General features: G+C 45.5%; 2 protein-coding genes across 11 annotated transcripts in view; one reads left to right on the top strand and one right to left on the bottom strand.

Annotated features, from left to right (window-relative positions):
- bmpr1aa (bone morphogenetic protein receptor, type IAa) overlaps window positions 1-3,619 on the top strand; it is a 20,257-nt gene extending 16,638 nt beyond the window's left edge. For all 9 annotated transcript variants that reach the window (XM_027000401.2, XM_027000408.2, XM_027000407.2 and 6 more), the window contains 4 exons: window positions 40-337; window positions 632-807; window positions 1,205-1,335; window positions 1,622-3,619. In XM_027000401.2, the coding sequence (XP_026856202.2) occupies window positions 40-337; window positions 632-807; window positions 1,205-1,335; window positions 1,622-1,747 (731 nt within the window). In that variant the 3' untranslated portion in view covers window positions 1,748-3,619. The remainder of the gene's footprint in view (window positions 1-39; window positions 338-631; window positions 808-1,204; window positions 1,336-1,621) is intronic.
- On the bottom strand, window positions 2,982-17,515 carry mmrn2a (multimerin 2a). Of its 2 annotated transcripts, XR_003410002.2 has the most exons (9): window positions 17,102-17,515; window positions 11,245-11,367; window positions 11,026-11,132; window positions 10,618-10,692; window positions 9,716-9,853; window positions 8,184-8,605; window positions 5,753-7,265; window positions 4,054-4,595; window positions 2,982-3,298 (listed from the first exon to the last, which is right to left on the bottom strand). XR_003410002.2 is itself a non-coding variant. In XM_027000400.2 (8 exons), exons 1-8 carry the CDS (start codon window positions 17,425-17,427, stop codon window positions 4,195-4,197), a joined length of 3,105 nt encoding a protein of 1,034 aa, XP_026856201.2. In that variant the 5' UTR covers window positions 17,428-17,515; the 3' UTR covers window positions 3,960-4,194. The 2 variants fall into 2 exon arrangements, 1 of the variants encoding a protein (XP_026856201.2); XM_027000400.2 differs by lacking the exon at window positions 2,982-3,298 and having other exon boundaries at window positions 3,960-4,595.

Genomic DNA, 17,515 nt, shown 5'->3' with positions numbered 1-17,515 from the left:
TATCCCTTTGTGCCGTTTCTCTCCGTGCTTCATGAACAGGTTTTATCGCGGCTGACATAAATGGCACGGGAGCTTCCACTCAGCTGTACCTGATCACACACTACCACGAGAACGGCTCCCTCTACGACTACCTAAAGCTCAGCACCCTGGACACGCAGGCTCTGCTCCGGCTGGCCTACTCGGCAGCCTGTGGCTTGTGCCACCTCCACACGGAGATCTATGGAACGCAGGGAAAGCCGGCCATCGCGCACCGCGATCTCAAGAGCAAGAACGTCCTTGTCAAGAAAAACGGCACCTGCTGCATCGCTGACCTGGGCCTGGCGGTCAAGTTCAACAGGTTTAACTCTTCCCCCCCTTTAGGGTGTAGCTCGGGCTGGGAGTGAGAGGCGGAAAGCTGCCTTTTTAGGTTTGGCTTGGTGTAATGAGACACCGATAAACTAATTAACCCAGCCTCAGCCTTACAATTCATGCTTGGTCTCATTGCGTAGGCCTCAGGAGTCCACCATGGTTTCACTTACCTGTCCCAGCTATATCTGTCCAGTTATGTGATGTGATGATGTATAATATGGTGGTGTCAAACCATGTCCTGTGACGTCATCACATTGAGTTTTTTTCTCGTTCTGTCCATCAGCGACACTAATGAAGTGGACGTCCCTCTGAGTGGTCGTATGGGGACGCGGCGTTACATGGCTCCGGAGGTTCTGGACGAGACGCTGAATAAGAACCACTTCCAGGCCTACCTCATGGCCGACATCTACAGCTACAGCCTGGTCGTATGGGAAATGGCCAGGCGCTGCGTCACAGGAGGTAGTGATCACACAACCGTAAACTGGCAGCAAGAAAACTGCCTGGGTCACACAGTGTTGCTGGTTGTGATGAATGGTGCAGATGATTAAGGTAGGAAGAGCTCGGAGTGTCAGGGCTGGATTTCTGCACTCCAGAAGCCAGGACTTGCTGAAGCCAGAGACACTGGTTCTGTGTTGTCCTAGTAACCAGGTTTCGGGAGTTGTGGCCATGTTCCTCTTTTCAGTACTGCTGTATTGAGCAGCTCACCTGACTCCATGGGGTGCGGCATAACCTCCTTCACCTCCATCTTCTAACCTACACCAAAAGTGTCCATCTCCTACACACAGCGTCTGTAAAGAGCAAGACCAGTCCTGTGACTCAACCCCAGTGTGCCTTATTATTCTTATGCTCTTTTTAGGCATGGTTGAGGAGTACCAGCTGCCATACTACGAGATGATCCCCTCAGACCCTTCCTATGAAGACATGCTGCAGATAGTGTGTGTTAAAGGCCTTAGGCCTACTGTGTCCAACAGGTGGAACAGTGATGAGGTGAGCGTTTTCTCAATATAAATATTTGAATTAGAATATGTAGATCATATGTGTTAATGTAGGGCAGGGGTGCCCACCTCCAGCCATGGAGGGACAGAATCCAGCCCCTTTTGGTGATTTGCTTGCTATAGCACGCCGGCTGGAACTAGTAATTAACTCATGGATCAAGTGTTTGAGCAAGAAAGTCACCAGACTGTGCTGGATTCCTTGTCTCACATATTCAGTTGTGGTTGAGATGGTCAGGTGCTGAGTGGTGATGAGAAACTGACCTTGCTTCCCTCCTCAGTGCCTGAGGGCCATGCTGAAGCTGATGTCAGAGTGCTGGGCCCCCAATCCCGCGTCTCGCCTCACCATCCTGCGCATCAAGAAGACCTTGGCCAAAATGGTGGAAGCGCAGGACATTAAAATCTAAGTCACGTCCTGACGTGCACCTTTGACAAGTGCAGTTAGCGCTGTAACACTCCTGAGCGTTAATGTTTCCTGTCGGGTGTGGAGGTTGGAGCCTGGCGCTCTGTCCCGGGGAGTGGGAAAGACGGGGGCCAGGAGCTGCTCTTTTTACCGTTCGAGCTGTGGATCAGACAAGGAGCCGTGTGCTTTCTGTGAAAGCTGTGCGATTACAGGCTTGGGAAGAAGGTGACTCGGTCAGATCCCACCTGCTGGGAGGAATAGTGTAGGAATAATGGAGACATGACCTTTCTGCCTAAGTGAAGCTCACACCAAGCCAGGTCGTTTTTGCAGCAGCTCTGTATGCATTCGTGTCCCTTTATTTTCTGGGATGAACCTCACTTCCTGCCATATGGAAAAATACTAATGACTCTTTTCACCGAGTAAACTTAAATATACGTTGTTTTTGCTGTAATAATAAATATGTAAATAAAATTGTAATATTAGACTATATGCAAAGTAAAACTCACAGTGGTGTTCAGTGGTGGTCCACGGGGCTTCGCGCTGTGACAGGTTTGAGATCAGAGTTATTCCCACTACGTGTCCCGTTTAGTTGTTAAGGCATGTGTACATTATTCAGCAATCAGAATTTTACACTGGTTGCCATGAGATGTGTCTCAAGAAATATTAACTCCTACTATAAAGCGGTATTTCTCATCCTAAGGGGATATTTTTTATCATGACAGTTTAAAAATGTATCTCCTCACGATGTTTTAGGTTTATGTTTAGCTGTCAAGCCTTTTTGTGTCAATCTTACCTACTCTTACTAATCTAATCAGTATCTGGCTGCAAGAATTCCAAGACGACACCAACCTTAGTTTACCAAGTGTGGTGGTCAGGAAAAGCAGATCTCCTTTGATTTTCTGTTCTGTAATGCCACACCTTTATTATTTGGTGCCAAGTCCACCCCCCTAAAAGAACAACTTGAATACCAATGTTTGTGTCCTGCAATTGAATGGGTTTATGCACACATGAAGTATTATGGGACAGTACTACTTTTAGTGCCAGACTAATTACACTGCTGTCAAATACTGCCAACTTTTCAAGACATACAATCACAGAAACAATTCTAAAGGTTTTTAAAATAAGAATTTGTTGTCATAAAATGCTCTTTGGAAAAAATAAATTATGTGATTACATAAGCATTAGAAAACAGTGGCCCAAGTAAACAAAGTTAAGGCATGGAAGTCATAAAATTATTATTTTTTTTAAACTTAAGTATTTATGTGAAGTCCTTCATATCAAATGGTTGCTGTACAGAGTAATCTGGCACAAAGCTTTGTTCTCTCAAACTGAACCTTTGAAAGGGGAATAAGTAGTGGTGTCTGTTCCAACGTGACAAAAGCATCTGCCTCTTTTCGTCTCGTGCGTTGCAGCAAAGCACCTGGGTTCCTAGGGCTTTCAGAGCTGGCTTCATGATGGCTTCTCTTCAGCAGCCTTGCCCTTTACTGTGTGACTGATGTACGTGTGGAGTGAGAGAGTCTTCCCAGTCCTCAGTAGAATGGCTGACCTCTAAAAGCTGCATAAAGGAATTTGCATGACCTCAGAACTCCCTTTTCTCACATTAACGTCTTTACAGACATACTTGAAGACTTTACAACCGAACGGTAGCATCTGTGACCTGATGTAGATATTTAAATGTTCTTTATCATAACATTACCAAGCTTTCCCTGTGGTACTTAAAGCATAGCTAATAAAACATAATCCCTAGTATGTCATAACATTATATGTGTTCTGTAGCTCCTGTTGTGTGCCTTATGAGTTTGCCAAGATTATACAAAAACCATGTGTATAATACTTGTCCAATGTATTCCATTTAAGTAAATTGCATTTTACTAGACATGTCTGAAGAGTGGTTGTGGTATCTTGAGCTATGATGTGTGGAAACAGAATCTATTACTGAAGAGTAATGACTAGTGAGTAGTTATCTTTTCAAATACAATATCAGTATACACATACATGGCCCCTACTCTCACTGCACTCGTCACTGAAAGACCTGAATCAACAGTGTTTGTCTAGAAGTAGCATCAGCTATTTGTATGTAGCATGTAGTATACTGTAACATAGGATACTGTAAAATAGGCTCTATACCTGTAGGGAAAAGTTACACAAAAGTTGGCCAGTCTCCCAGGACTGGTCAATCTTTTAAAGTTGGAGCGAAGAATGCATTTTAAATCCTCTTTGATTAACTGAATACATTAATTTGTCTTAAGTCATTACAGAGAAAAGGTGTCAAAAGCAAAACATTAACAGTTATAAAAACAAACTTGATACCTTTATGTGCCTAATCAGTGATGAAAGAGAAATCAGTATGAAAGTTCTATTGGAAACTTGCAGGGAACATGAACTTCTGCGTGTCATCTGCCTGTTGTCATCCCAGCGCCCGTCTCAGTACTTTCTTGCAGAAGAGCGCCCTCAGGTGGTCTGTAAGAGCAGAAGTCCTGCGAAGGTGTTGTCCTGTGGGTTGTGCTCCAGGGTCCCGCGTACTATTTCCAGCTGGAGCTCCTCACCCTGCTCCAGCTGGAGGAGGCAGACCCGAGTCGCGGGTCCTGCCAGCCTCCTCTGGCCCTGCTGCAGGGAGGCAGATACCTCCTCCCCTCTCTTCAGACGGGCTAAAGAAGGCCCCGGCCCAAAGTCCAGTGTCAGCACAAAGAGGTAAACCCCCGGTCTAGGCGCTCGGAATGTGCCCGTCTTGGGCGAGTACATTTGCCCACGGTTTAGGGTCACCGTCTCGAACACAACCGTGCCAGGCGTGTTGACGCCATCTTGGCTGCTCGCCAGGAACATCAGTGGGCCGTCAGGTAGCTTGCTAAACACTAGGAAGACATGGAGAGCAAAGAGTAACTAAACAGTTTTGTTGCTAAATCACTGTGTATACTTCAATATACCCTTTAATTAATCCACTAGAGACCAGGTTGTGACTGCTATATGAAAACTAAAAGTCAGTCTCAAGCCATACGAACAAGTTGGTTTAAACTTTGTCTGCTCTGAAAATGCTGTTAAGTAATTTGCTAACCAATGTATAGTTTTGTCTCCAAGTTAAATTGCCAATACAGGTTATAAGCATTATTTAACTACGCTTTTTCAAAAAAGTTTTAAGGCAGGCTAAATCTATGTAAGTAGTCTTCTGCACACATCCAATGAGAATGAAGGACCTTGAAATTGCAGTTGCAACTGTTGTTCACTAGAGGGAGATGTGATATTTGAAAACGTGATAGACATGTCCAAAACCTCCCTTATCCTGGGAGGATAAAGTTGCATGTTAGTTCAGTAGAAGTATTCCGTTTCCATACTACCTTCCTCCTCAGAATTACTGACACCTTCACTAAAAATTAGGCAAAGAAATGTTAAGGTTGATCTGTTATTTAAGCTGTGGGAGAAACTTCACTTTCAGTTAGAAATATGTCAAAATTATCTTCACATTCTATTTACTTTTCTAAAGTTCATCTAAGTCTTATGAGGTTATTTATGACTTGTTTCACTGGAATCTAAATCCGAGGCGACATGCCCTTACCCATTTATCAACACAGGCAAGGTCAGAGACCACACACTTAAACAGAGGGTGAAAGGTTGTTAACCCAAAGCAGTAAAGGAAAGGCTTAAAATACCCATCTCTAGAGGCAGTCATAGAGGCGTTTAAAGCTAGCTGATGATGTCTGCAGCATGAAGTGAGGTTTCCCTGAAGTTTCAGTACAATGATTTGCAACGTTCTTCCAAATTCACAAACGACTCATTGACCACAGTATCGACTTTTTACGATCACGAGCCCTAACCTAAATTTGAATAAAAGCTGTGCTGTGATTTCACCTTATCGCATGAGATATAATTACAGTCCTGAGAGGAGCGTAAGTCTGTGCATTCCTAAAAGTGACTTAAAATGTTACTCTTTTACTTTAGAATTGTAGTAGCAATGTTTTTCTGATGCATTTGCTCTTTTCTTCTGCATATAAATGTTTGTTTGTTTTTCTCTTACCTGCAGTTTCCAGTGATGCGTCCCTCTTGCTGCGAAGGTCAGCATGCTCCTTGTGTTCTCCTCCTCTTGCACCTGCTCTCTTCTTTCCCCTCTTTTGTTGCTGTTTGGTTTCTTTTTCCTTCATCAGAGAAGACAGTCTGTCCAGGTCTAACGTTGCTTCAGACTCTAGCAGACCTTCTGTATTGCTGAAAAGTCTGCTAAACATCCTTAGGTGCTCATCTAGACTCTTGCGCACAGTAGTCAGCTCTGTCTGTAGTTTTCCCTCCACACCATTGGGGGCAGCACCTTTGGTACAGTTGCAGCAGGATATGCACTGCTTCTCTTCAAGCCTGACTACTTGTGCTCGAAGCTGTTCTACTGTTTTCTCCAAAACCAAAAAGTTCAGGTCTGTATTGTCTTCCTTTGAGGATGGTTCCAATTTCTGGGCACCCTGTCCCCATTTGAGACCCGTTGAGATCCAGTCGGCCAGCACCGAGGGCTCATCACCGGCCGTATCGGGTGGCGCAGAATTCAGCACAGAGGCCAGGCTCCGGGCGTGCCCGTTTATCTGTTCCTGCATGTCCCTGATGCTCTCCTTCAGGGCGGGGAGGGAGTAGGTCTCTTGATCTTGCTGAGGCCAATCTATAAATTCTAGCACCTCCTCGCCAAGAAGGATCCTCACTATTTCGGTATGCCTTAAAACATCGTTCAGCAGAGAGTTGAATGAGCCATACAGCTCTTTGATAGAAGCAGTCTTTGTTCTGTCCAGTTCCTGTAGCGCTTCGATGTCCATTTGGCTCCCTAAGACAGCCTTACGGAGAGTGCTCACATTGTGGTGCAGCGTCCTGCTCTTGCTTTGCTCGAATGCCAGCGAGTTTTGCACGTTCAGTAAATCCATCTTTAGTTCATCCACTGATGCACCGCTGTTAGTATCACCCCAGTATAACCCCTCCTCTGCTTTGTCAATAATCAGCCTGTTTTTGTTAGCGAGCGCTGTGACATTAGCCAAAGCCTGTCTCAGCTCTGCCACGGATTTGCCGAGGGCCTCACAGTCGCAGTACGCACCACTGGAGCTTATATTCTTATACAAACCTTTGTATACATAGTCCACGTCTTCCTCCATCTCCTGCAGCATCTCTTGGAGTATGGTGATATTGGTGGCCAGGTCATGGACGTTCTTCTGAACCACCTGTTTGGCTCCATCCACTTCAAGGAAAGCCTCGTAATACCTGTCCTCATTCATTCGATGGGTTTTGTCTATGCGTTTCTCCAAGGTCTCCCAGTCCCGCTGAAGGTGTTCAATGTCCTTTGATGTTTGGGCTTGGCCTATGTTGAGGGCACCGAGTGTCACGGTGTTGTTGACCACTTTATTGTCCAGGCGGGCAATGGCCTCCCAGACGGCTACGTCTTCCTGAGGTTTTTCCTGTCTGGTTGGCATTCTTGCATGTGCCAAAATGCTCCCAAGCTCGGTCTTCAGCCAGTCTTGCTCTTGTTTCACCTCCAAAAGTGAGGAATTCAGGAACAGGATGTTTGTCTGCGGTAGAACAAAGAATCCTATTCGTATTAGACATCTTACACAACCAAAACATCATGCAGTACTTTATAAAAAGACACAGTGTTCTCCTGTTACAGAGCATCTCCACTTAGTAGTGCCCCCTGCAGAGAATCATGGGTGAACGGGTTAAAAGAGATGACCGTGGGTCCCTTCACATCGGAAAAGTGTCTCTCCAGAAAAATTACGATCTCTTATGTTTAAAAGACATGAGTGTGAGTAAAGAAAAACAAATTCTACAAAGTGATAACTCCTATGACAACTCAGACTGTTTGGCAAATATCTTGATTTATCACTTTTTTATGATATTCAAAACATAGCACTGGGGCAGTGGTAGCTCAGTGGTTAAAGGTACTTGCCTAGTAATCAGAAGGTTAAAAGTTTAAGCCCCACCACTGACACGTTACCACAGTTGGGCCCCTGAGCAAAGCCTTTAACCCTCAGTTGCTCAAATTGTGTTCAGTCATAACTGTAAGTCGCTTTGGGAAAAAGTGTCAGCTAAATGCTGTCAGTGTGAAATTGTAACATTTTTATATTCATTGTTTGTTTCTGTGCAAAATGTAGCAAAGAAAAATGCCCCCTGCAACATTTGTCAATGTTAAATTAGAATGGGAAATTCCAACTTTTTAAATGTACATGTGACTTGGCTTTATACAGTAATGGGCAAAATATCAGGCCAAATGCAAGGATGTTTACAGCTATATTGAGTGAACTACGAATCCCTTTTTTACGTGATCCTGCCACTTCTGAAAAGAGTTTGCAGTACTGAACACTTTCATATGTGTAGTGCTAGATTGCCACAATTTGCTGAGATGTTGGTGTTGCCCATTTCATATCAGGGTTACATATGGCTGCTTCCCATGTGTAATGTTCACGACAATTTTGCCAGTGCATTCGAACCTGCAGTGTCTTTTGGTTGCGTTTAATTTTGACGTCCGTGTCTTTCTTGAAGTTGGTCAGGTTGTACTGCAGCGTGGCACGCTCTGCGTGCAACATCTGCATCATCTCATCTTGCTGGAGCACAAGCTCCACCTTGAGGTCCATCAGTTGCTGGAAGCTTTCAGGCAGCTGCTGCAGTCCGTCGCCTAGACCACCCGGCACGCCGGGCTCCGTCTCCGGCCTCTGATGGAGCCGCAGGTAGTCCACATCCCTCTGAAGGTCCCTCATCTCCTCAGACAGGCGTTCTAGTGTCTGGTTGAATGCGTCGAGTACTGGCTGTAGGTGAGACATCATGATGTCTCTCAGGACAGACAGGAGCACAGGGTTTGGGTCTGATGCTTCAGGTAGGAGATGCCTGCGTTCGTCATACACATTATTGGGATCTGAGAGCAGAAACAGATTGTAGCCAACTTAAAAAAGCACAGAGCTTTATCACTGAAATCTCATCTTGAAGAACATGTTTTCTTTAGTTTCTACTCCTATATTATATATTTATATAAGTGTCTATTTATTTATAGCTAGTTAAGCTGTCCAGACTCTATGTCTATATGTCTGTGTACATGCTGGTCAGGGGTACATGTAGAGAGAAGCAGGGGATGGAGTAGAGCTATGAGTAAGTTGAGAAGAGGAGTCGGTCTTTATGGTTGTGTGTGAGTCCCTAGTCATGCTTACAGAGTCCAGTCTTCCTTTCTGGACACCCAGTACTATTTTCTCTCCTTATGTGGCATGTCAATTGTCTAGTGCCATTTCCTCTGACTGCTTTCCAGGTGTCACTCTTCAAGACCTCCCTTAAGACGTCAACTCCCAGAGCCCTGAGAGAACTTTTCACCGCCTTAGGGAGTGTTGGGAGTGTCAATGCTTACTGCTAGTTCAAGTGGAGGACGTGAACTTGGTACGTATACACTATTGGTGCAGCGGCTTCAGAATGGCCTCATAGTCCTGTGTGTGTGGTGATGGGATGTGTTTACATCCTATATTGGAATTAGTGTGTCAGTCTATTGCATCATTCTCAAACTACAATGTATAGAGGGACTTTTAATTCCCAGAGAAAGAGCGGATATCCTTGTCAGGAAGCTGTAATGAGAGGGGAGCAGTGTACAGGAGGTATCAAGGCACAGGAATCGCAGTGTGGAAATGTAGACAACAAAGCTTTTCCCAAGTCTCAGCCTTCTGGTCCTCTATGCATGTAAGGATATGCAAGAGACAGGCTGTACACCAGAAAGCCCATAACAAGGAGTGCCCCCAGCAGAAGCTGGTGCCCTGTAATACAGAAGTGGAAGTGGCTAATATGTCGTGTGTATAAATAAGAGGACTAGAGCAGTTTTCAGCAGGTTTCAGGAGGTCTCAGTAGTAGTAGTAGTAATAATACATTTTCAACAGGTTCCAGGAGGTCTCAGTAGTAGTAATAATACATTTTCAGTAGGTTTCAGGAGGTCTCACTAGTAATAATAGGTTTTCAGTAGTTTCAGGAGGTCTCAGTACTCGGTACCTACCCCCTCTTTCATACTGCTCTTGTGGGCTATTGGCATAGTCATACATGTGCTCTTCTGATTGGTTCTGTCTGGAGCTCAGGGCCTCATCTTGATGGTCATTTTGCTCATTGTTCTGGTTGTGGGTTAGTGTCTCATACCCTGGAGAGATTTGGAGAAGATGGTATAATGTAAGGAAAAATCTAGAACAATAATAGTGAATATAAATATTATATAATTATATAATCTGGAACAATAAAAGTGAATATGACTGTTGTTCCGAACCTTTTCCTTCCATGGTATGTCCAATGATTAAACACTCTGCTTTTTAATTTATCAAAATGTCCTCGATTTACATTTCCTGAGATATTCAACCAAATCAAATTCTATCAGTCTTGCTTTTAAATCTGTTAAAAGCTGATTTTGGCCCAACTGCATTGTTTGATAAGATATCTCATAAGTATAAACCACAGTCAGTTATTTGGGTTTATGCAGTGATATGAAAATTCTTTCGTGCATACTCCTTTCATTGTGTTTTAAACCACCCTAAAGGCTAAGATGTCTAGTTATAGGCCTGTGTTATTAGCAGGCCCCTGTGAAATGCACCATTATTTCAGTGAGCTTGTATTTGTGCTTTCTGGAAACACGTTTTGTTTTGAGCACATGAGAGCTGGTTAACCCAGAGTGGCCTTGCTTCATGCCAAGGGAGTCCTTTCAGTTCACACACCCTTTCCGCTCTCCCAGGGGGGTGACGACCTTCCCAACACCAGCCACCATTTATACAACCGCATTTCGTCACTTCCTTAGTTTGTTTCAGGGCTGAGCACCAATGGACACAGCCAGTGGAACAAAACAGTGAAGCCTTCCAGCCCGCTTGCCTGGAGCAGGTAAACATGTAAGCGGTACATCCGAGTCGGGGTCTGCACCTGTGTGCAGGAGCTCAGGGCCTGCCGGGTCCAGCCTGCGGGAGTCTTCGTTCTCTGGGTCACGGCTATCTGCGACTGAAGGGCAGAGAGAAGGAGCAGGAGGAAGATGCTAGTCTTACTGGTTTCCCTCCCCCACGTTTTGTTACACATGGCCTTTTCTCCACAACAGTTAAGGGCCATGTAACACACAAAGAGTCTGGTCTAAATTAGCTTTTGGAAGATCTGGCATATATCTGTGCTGTGAAAGACAAGTCGATGTCATGAATTTCTATTAAATACGAAAGCAAAAATACTGTTAGTACTGGCATGTTTGCTAGTTGTGTGGTATAACTGCTGTTGGTGGTGTTTTGAAGCTATGACCTAACCTAAGTTTTGAAAGTCTGTTGTTCTTTTATGACTGCTCAGTACCTAGTTCCTCGCAGTTCTTTCCCCCGTGACCTGGGCAACATCTCCACAGGAGAGCAGTGAAGATCTTCTGTTTCTCTCTGTACACCGGTCGTGTCGAAAGTTTGTACCTGAGAAACATGAAAAAATAACCTAACAAACGTGTCCAATTACAGCTGCATTTCAGATGCAGTGTTTGCCTCAGCAAATGGCTTTGCACATAGTGGTTTCAGTCTCACTCACATGACTAGCTGACAGTCTGGTGTTCCATTCGGACAGGGGCTGTGGGACTTGATGGTGTATTTCTCAGTACCACAGGACACTGCCACGGTAACCATACGTTTGTGCACAAACGCACACCAGTTCCTGGAAGAGAGAACAATGGTGGAAGCCCATTACACAATACAGTGCCTTCAGGGTGTTTTTGAGAAAGCCTGAGATCTCGGGTCAGACCAGCATGTGAAAGGTATTCTGTGCCAATTCATTTCTGACTCTGTGTTGCATGCTTGTAGGTCAAGGACCCATTCCCTGTCACACAGGCTAGAGGCTAACAAAAATGGATTGCCCAGAGGGACATGATTGTCTTATCACTCTTACCCTGGGGGTCTGTGTGTGTGTGTGTGTGTGTGTGTGCGGGGGGGGGGGGGGGGTTCGTTCTGTTTTTTTGGGAAAACATTGAATCCAGCTAAGCTTATTCAGTCCATGAGTGGATGTTTTGCTTCAGTAATCAGTAAAATCTTTTCATAGTGCCTCAGTTAGTGTATTGGTTACAGTGTTCACATGTGCTCAACACCCATTTCATTAGAAATGGAATCGTTTGCTATGTTATTAGGCTACATTAATATTTACATTTACATTTACGGCATTTAGCAGACGCTCCAGAGCAACTTACAAAAGTGCTTTGTCATCTACTCATAGAATGTATCCTAGCCAGTACAGGAGGTTAGAGTCCAAGATACCATTGAACTAGAATGCTGTTGAAATACAGGCATCAATGCTGATGCCTAGAAGTGCAAAATTCGTATAAGCTCTATAACAGACATCAATAAGTGCAATAAACAATAAGTACTAGAGTGGGTGCAGGGTCTGTGGTCATTGAAATATTCCACAAATAGATGGGTCTTCAGTCTGAGTTTGAAGACTGCAAGGGACTCTGCTGTCCAGACAGCAAGCAGGAGTTTGTTCCACCCTCTGAGCCAGGACAGAGAGTCACGATGCTTGCAGTAGGTGGTGGTAGTTAAGTCTCTGCATGGCAATAGCAAAGACATGGTAGTGACACTGTAGTGGACGCTGCACTGGTATGAATGCAACAGGACCAGCAGCGTTGCTCGAGGTTTCGAGGTTTAACGCCTGTTACTGTCACAGCTGGTCTGCCATGCAAAAACCGTCAAGGCTGCAGTAGGACTGTGGGCAAACCCTGCAGTAGGACTGTGGTCAAACCCTGCAGTAGGACTGTGGTCAAACCCTACAGTAGGACTATGGTCAAACCCTGATGATGAATTTTAAGGTGGCCAAAACTAACACGCGAATGTCAACATGTGATCTGAAGCCGAGCTCTTCAACTCTGCACCTAAACTCCAGCATTCTAGTCCAGGGTTTTGGAATAACTAACAGTTAATCCTGCGCTTAGTGTAACTGGCCACTCATCATTACACCTGACTCACAGGTAAGGGGAGGGGAAATCTGGAGTCCTTCGTCCTCAGGGGCACTGGATTTAAATCAATGTGCTCTGACCAGCTTCCAATCATTTAAAACTTCAGGAGCAGATTTTGTCCAGAGATGAAAACAACTATATGTTTTGGGGTTTTCTGCATAACACTACTTCTCTAAACCTCTTTTCACACTCTTTTCATCCCAGTGGTGTTCCAGTGCAATAATGATAATTTTATGGTAGTAATAATATCACTCCGTAAATAAACATGTTTAGCAAACTGCTGTGCTTTCTGCATGTCAGCAGATATGCAAAGCTCTGGTCTTTCTGAAACAATCTGCCGAAAATGTTTTTTTTCTGTTTTTTTATGTTGAGGTTTGCTGAGAACACGTTCACCACATCTGCTCTTGTTCGAATGTTTGCTGAAAACAGATGTGTACTGTTCTTTCACCTGTGCAGACTTGCATCCAAATACGCCACTCAGGAAGGCGAGAGGTGAATGTACGGGTCCCTGCTACATGGACTGAACATAATGGGGTCTGTGTTGCCACACATATGCAGGGCTGGCTACTCTTGGCTGGCTTTTTACTGTTATGAGTGTTTATATGTTAGCTAGCCACAGCCTGAGTGAAATCACAAAGTCTGCTGCAAAGTCAAACTTTCCGTGTGTGTTGTCATAAATGGCTAACATAATATAACATAATTATATTTTAGCGGATGGAGATCACACTCAGGAGTCTTTTCTCAGGAGTCTCTTGAAAGCCAATCCAAATGAGCCAAGGAGGACTTCTGATCCCACACCGTCAGACTGACTAGACCTGTTCCAGTGACATGGCTGCCATGGGACATGGAGAGGGGAGAATCATACTACTACATGTTGGTTTTACTTTCGAACTCCTCTGTGAGACCATGACTAATGCACAGCACAGAAAAAAAGGTCATCTTAAGCTGAATCTTAAGCCAAATCATTGTCTTCTGCCATATAAATGTATGTTTGTGTGTAACTGCTCGGTAACTGCTCAAAGGTGAACCTGTTTCGTGTGTGTGCGTGTGTGCGTGTGCGTGTGTGTGTGTGTGTGTGTGTGTGTGTGTGTGTGTGTGTGTGTGTGTGTGTGTGTGTGTGTGTGTGAGAATGGGCATAGTCATTGTTCTCCTCATATGTGGGTGTATATTTTAGATTCAAGCCCATCTTCATGTAAATCTTTATTTCGGTCGATCCTTATGTTGCACACAGCTGTGAGGCAGTTCTACTCAGATGTGTGGGTAAAAGAGTGGGCCAGCACACACGCTGACCACATATATGAACTGTAGTGGGAGCTGCCTCTCACCGTAGCAGTACAGTCAGCAGGGCAAGCTGGTGGGCAGTTTGTCCTGGCAGCACTAGCTAGTTAGTGCAACAAATACAACATAACCATGAAGACAAAATATTTCTATGACCCCACCCCCACCCCCACCCCCAGAACACACACACACACACACACTGCTCATTCTCACCAGACTGTATAGCAAACAAAAAAAGCTGGTCTCTCAAATCTACCATTTCCAAGACGTTCCAGAGAGCACACAGAGGTAAGAGCACACAGAGAGGGTGTTGCTTTCTGCCAGCATTGTTACTTCTGCAGTCCAGTTTGTTTCTTTACAGAAGCACCGCTGAGAAAGGTCCGCTCTCAAGTGTCTGAAAACCAGATTCACAGCGCTGTTTTTACACAGAGCAGAGGTGTTAAATTTTTACCCTCAGTAAAGAATTTAATTTTTCCCTCTTCCAACATAAAGAATTGAAACAGTATTTCAGCCATAGACTAGTCATTCCAGTTGGATCTTATTACAGTGCTACACCGTTCTCACACAGCAAAGCCGTGGGAATGTGATGGGGCGTTGAAAGCATTGTTATGTAAGTCATATTTGGGCACTTTGGCTGTTAAATGCAGTATGAGCACTTGCATTGCAGCACATTTCTTATTGACACATGTCTGTGAGTTTTGTCCTGGCCTTCCCCACTCCGCAGCCTGACGTGCCGAACCACCCCGTGTCACTTCCTGTTGCTCAGCAGTGATGTCACAGGAAGGAAGCGTCTACCAGTCTCCTGAGGCTGTGTCCCTCTGAAGATGCCCACCGATGTTCACACGCACACTTTGAGAGCAGTGAGACCTCTGACCTTCAGGCTGTCTGTGCCGGAGACACCAGTGCAGGTCTCTTCTCCACAGTACATGCTACTCCCAGTTTGGTCATCACTGTCTGATCTATGTCTCCTCCCCTGTCCATGACTCAAACGCAGTTCCCTGTGGACTACTGTTCAAGGTTGTTGTAGGACAGTCCAAAGAAATCCTCACATAACATATGTTTTATCTGCACTATCCTTGGCCTTCTGTCCAGAGAATGATTAAGAACCAGTATTTTGGTTTTTTTTTTGGTTTTTTTTTTGAGGGGGGCGGGGATGTTTATTTAGTAAGTGATTCTCACTGATTCTGACTATAGAAGTCCATCTGGGACTGAAACTGCTCTGTTTTGTTTAGGAAAGACTGTGTTGCATTACTTGCCCTACAGAACTCTAAAATAAAGTGGCATGTGTAATGTCTCTAATGTTGGTTTAAGGAGAAAAGCATATAGAGCAATATGACCAACAGTGTGTGAGAGACTCTGAAAATAAACTCAACGCTGTAATCTCTCCCTGGTAGCTGTACAACTTCAGCAAGTCTAATTAAGAATGAGGGATTAACCAAAGCTAAGGTGAAGAATTCCATGAAGAGGGGATTGGGAACATAGCAACAAGGTGCACAGCCATGCGGAGCTCTAACAGGAGAGCGAGATTATGATCACCCCACCCCACCCGCTTCCAGGAGGTCCAGTTTGAGCCTGTCCTGGAATAGCTGAATAGGTTAGACCTAATCATTCTTGGGTCCTTTTTCCCCCTCTATTACAGTTTTGTTCCTTATCACTGATAACCAGCACTCTTTCTCTGTATCCTCAGCTTTTCAGAGTGACCCAGGCGTGACGGTCCTTCCTGACAATGCTCCCTAGCCCCAAGGGCCCTGGCCTGTCTTTACCGCTGGCTGCCTTTCAATGGCTCTTCCCATCTTAACTTTAATGATAAATGTTCTGTATTCTGAACAAACGCCAAGCCTAGCCTTGTCCTAAATGGCACTTGTAATGAGCACAATCAACTGGGAATCATTTGGTATTAAAGCTTAGTCGCAAATCAGTGGGGAACCGGATTTTAATATAGCCGAAATGAGGACCTGGAGAAGGTCCTGGGCTGTAAATCTTCCTATAGCGAGCGTTCGTGGTTCCAGACGAGCGTGTCCTGAAGGGTCACTCGTTTCCCTGCTTTCCCTCAATGTCCTTGCACCCTCCGAGACAGCACTGAACTGCGTGCCCCTGCCCACATCCCCACATCAGTAAAACCAGCTGATGAAACTGATCAAATAGCTCTTTGTGAATGCCATCTTCTAAGTTCTAAGTAGCTTCTCTTCAGAAGGTCTAAGTGGTTGGGTTGGGCAAAACCCCATAGGAACGTTCTGTCAGGGAGCCAGGTTTGCTACACAGTGCTTGAGTAGGTAACGGATATGCCCGAGTTCAAATGGTCACGGCTGGCAGTAACAATGCTCTAGTGCAGAGATCAGCCTGTGCCAAGTGCAGCCGTAGACTGGTCTCAGCGGAGAACTGCCTTCCCTTTCTGAGCAATTAGCATGAATTACTATTGATTAGCTCTGACTAAGAGGAAACATGTGTGTTTCAGACATTTTGGGCACATGGCAAGGTCCTGCCAAGTGAGGGAAGTTACATCATGAGAGCTGCACTTGTGTACAGGGCTCGGGGCTCTGTGGAGGGCACTTGGATGTGGTTGCTGAAAGTTTTGGCCTTTGTTTAGTTTCCCAGTCAGTTTAGCAGTGACTGTGAGAGAGACTGAGATGATGGTCGTCAGCGCGGGGACATTGACCAGACTGGTACAGGAAAAGCGTCCTGTGAGCACAGAGCCCATGTCTGTTTTTCTCCCTGTCTCTCTCATTCTCTATCATTATCAATGTCTTTTGTTTTCTCTCCCCCTCTCTCTCTCTCTCTCTCTCTCTCTCTCTCTCTCTCTCTGTTCTTACAGCTCTTGCTTCGTGAACTGCTGCTTTGCCTATAGCTGTGTGGTACTCCAGTAGAAATAATGAACTTCAAAGCACATCAGCTTGTTCTCTGTTCATCCGTTTGTCCAAACATGCCAGCTCATGCCAGCTGGTTTAGTGGTCATGCTCGGCTGGGTGTTCGGTTAGCTGGTTTTTCTCTATTCCCTATCTCCCAGTGTTGCATCGAACCCCCTTCCCCATTCCATACCCAGCCTAACTGGTGTGCATGAACCAACAAACGAATGCCAGTGATGAAGTGAGACTGAACGAATCCCAGAACCTTGGAAGAAAGCGGGAAAGCACGTGGCTTTGAGTGGAGTAGCAGGGAAGAAGCACTCACCCCGTGCGTGCCGGCATGGCCGGGCTGCCTGTGTCTGCTGAAGTGTCCGGCGTCTCCTCCGGCAGTCCCTGCGAGGGATGCCTGCTGCTGCGTTCTCCGTGCCCCTGCTCCTGGGCCGGGCGGACGTCTCCAAAGGCATGCGGGCCCTGCCCGTATTCCCCGGCGTTGGGGCGGCTCATTCCGAAAGCTGGCTGTGTTGGCGCGTGGTCCCAGCGGGCACGCGCTGGCCTCTCCCTCGCGCCCTCCTGTGGGCCCCGCGCTCCGAGCTGGCAGTGTGTGGCCAGCAGCATACCCTGTAGTAACGCGACCACCCTCAGCACAATCATGTCTGTCCGCTTGCTTCACTACACACACACGTGCACGTGCACACAAACACACGTGCAGGCGCTTGCTGCTAAAGCATGTGAAGTCTCA

This window comes from Electrophorus electricus, chromosome 11 (assembly GCF_013358815.1).
Source record: "Electrophorus electricus isolate fEleEle1 chromosome 11, fEleEle1.pri, whole genome shotgun sequence".
Lineage (NCBI taxonomy): Eukaryota > Metazoa > Chordata > Actinopteri > Gymnotiformes > Gymnotidae > Electrophorus > Electrophorus electricus.
The sequence above is the reverse complement of the archived record's forward strand: the minus strand, read 5'-3'. Positions and strand labels throughout refer to the sequence as shown.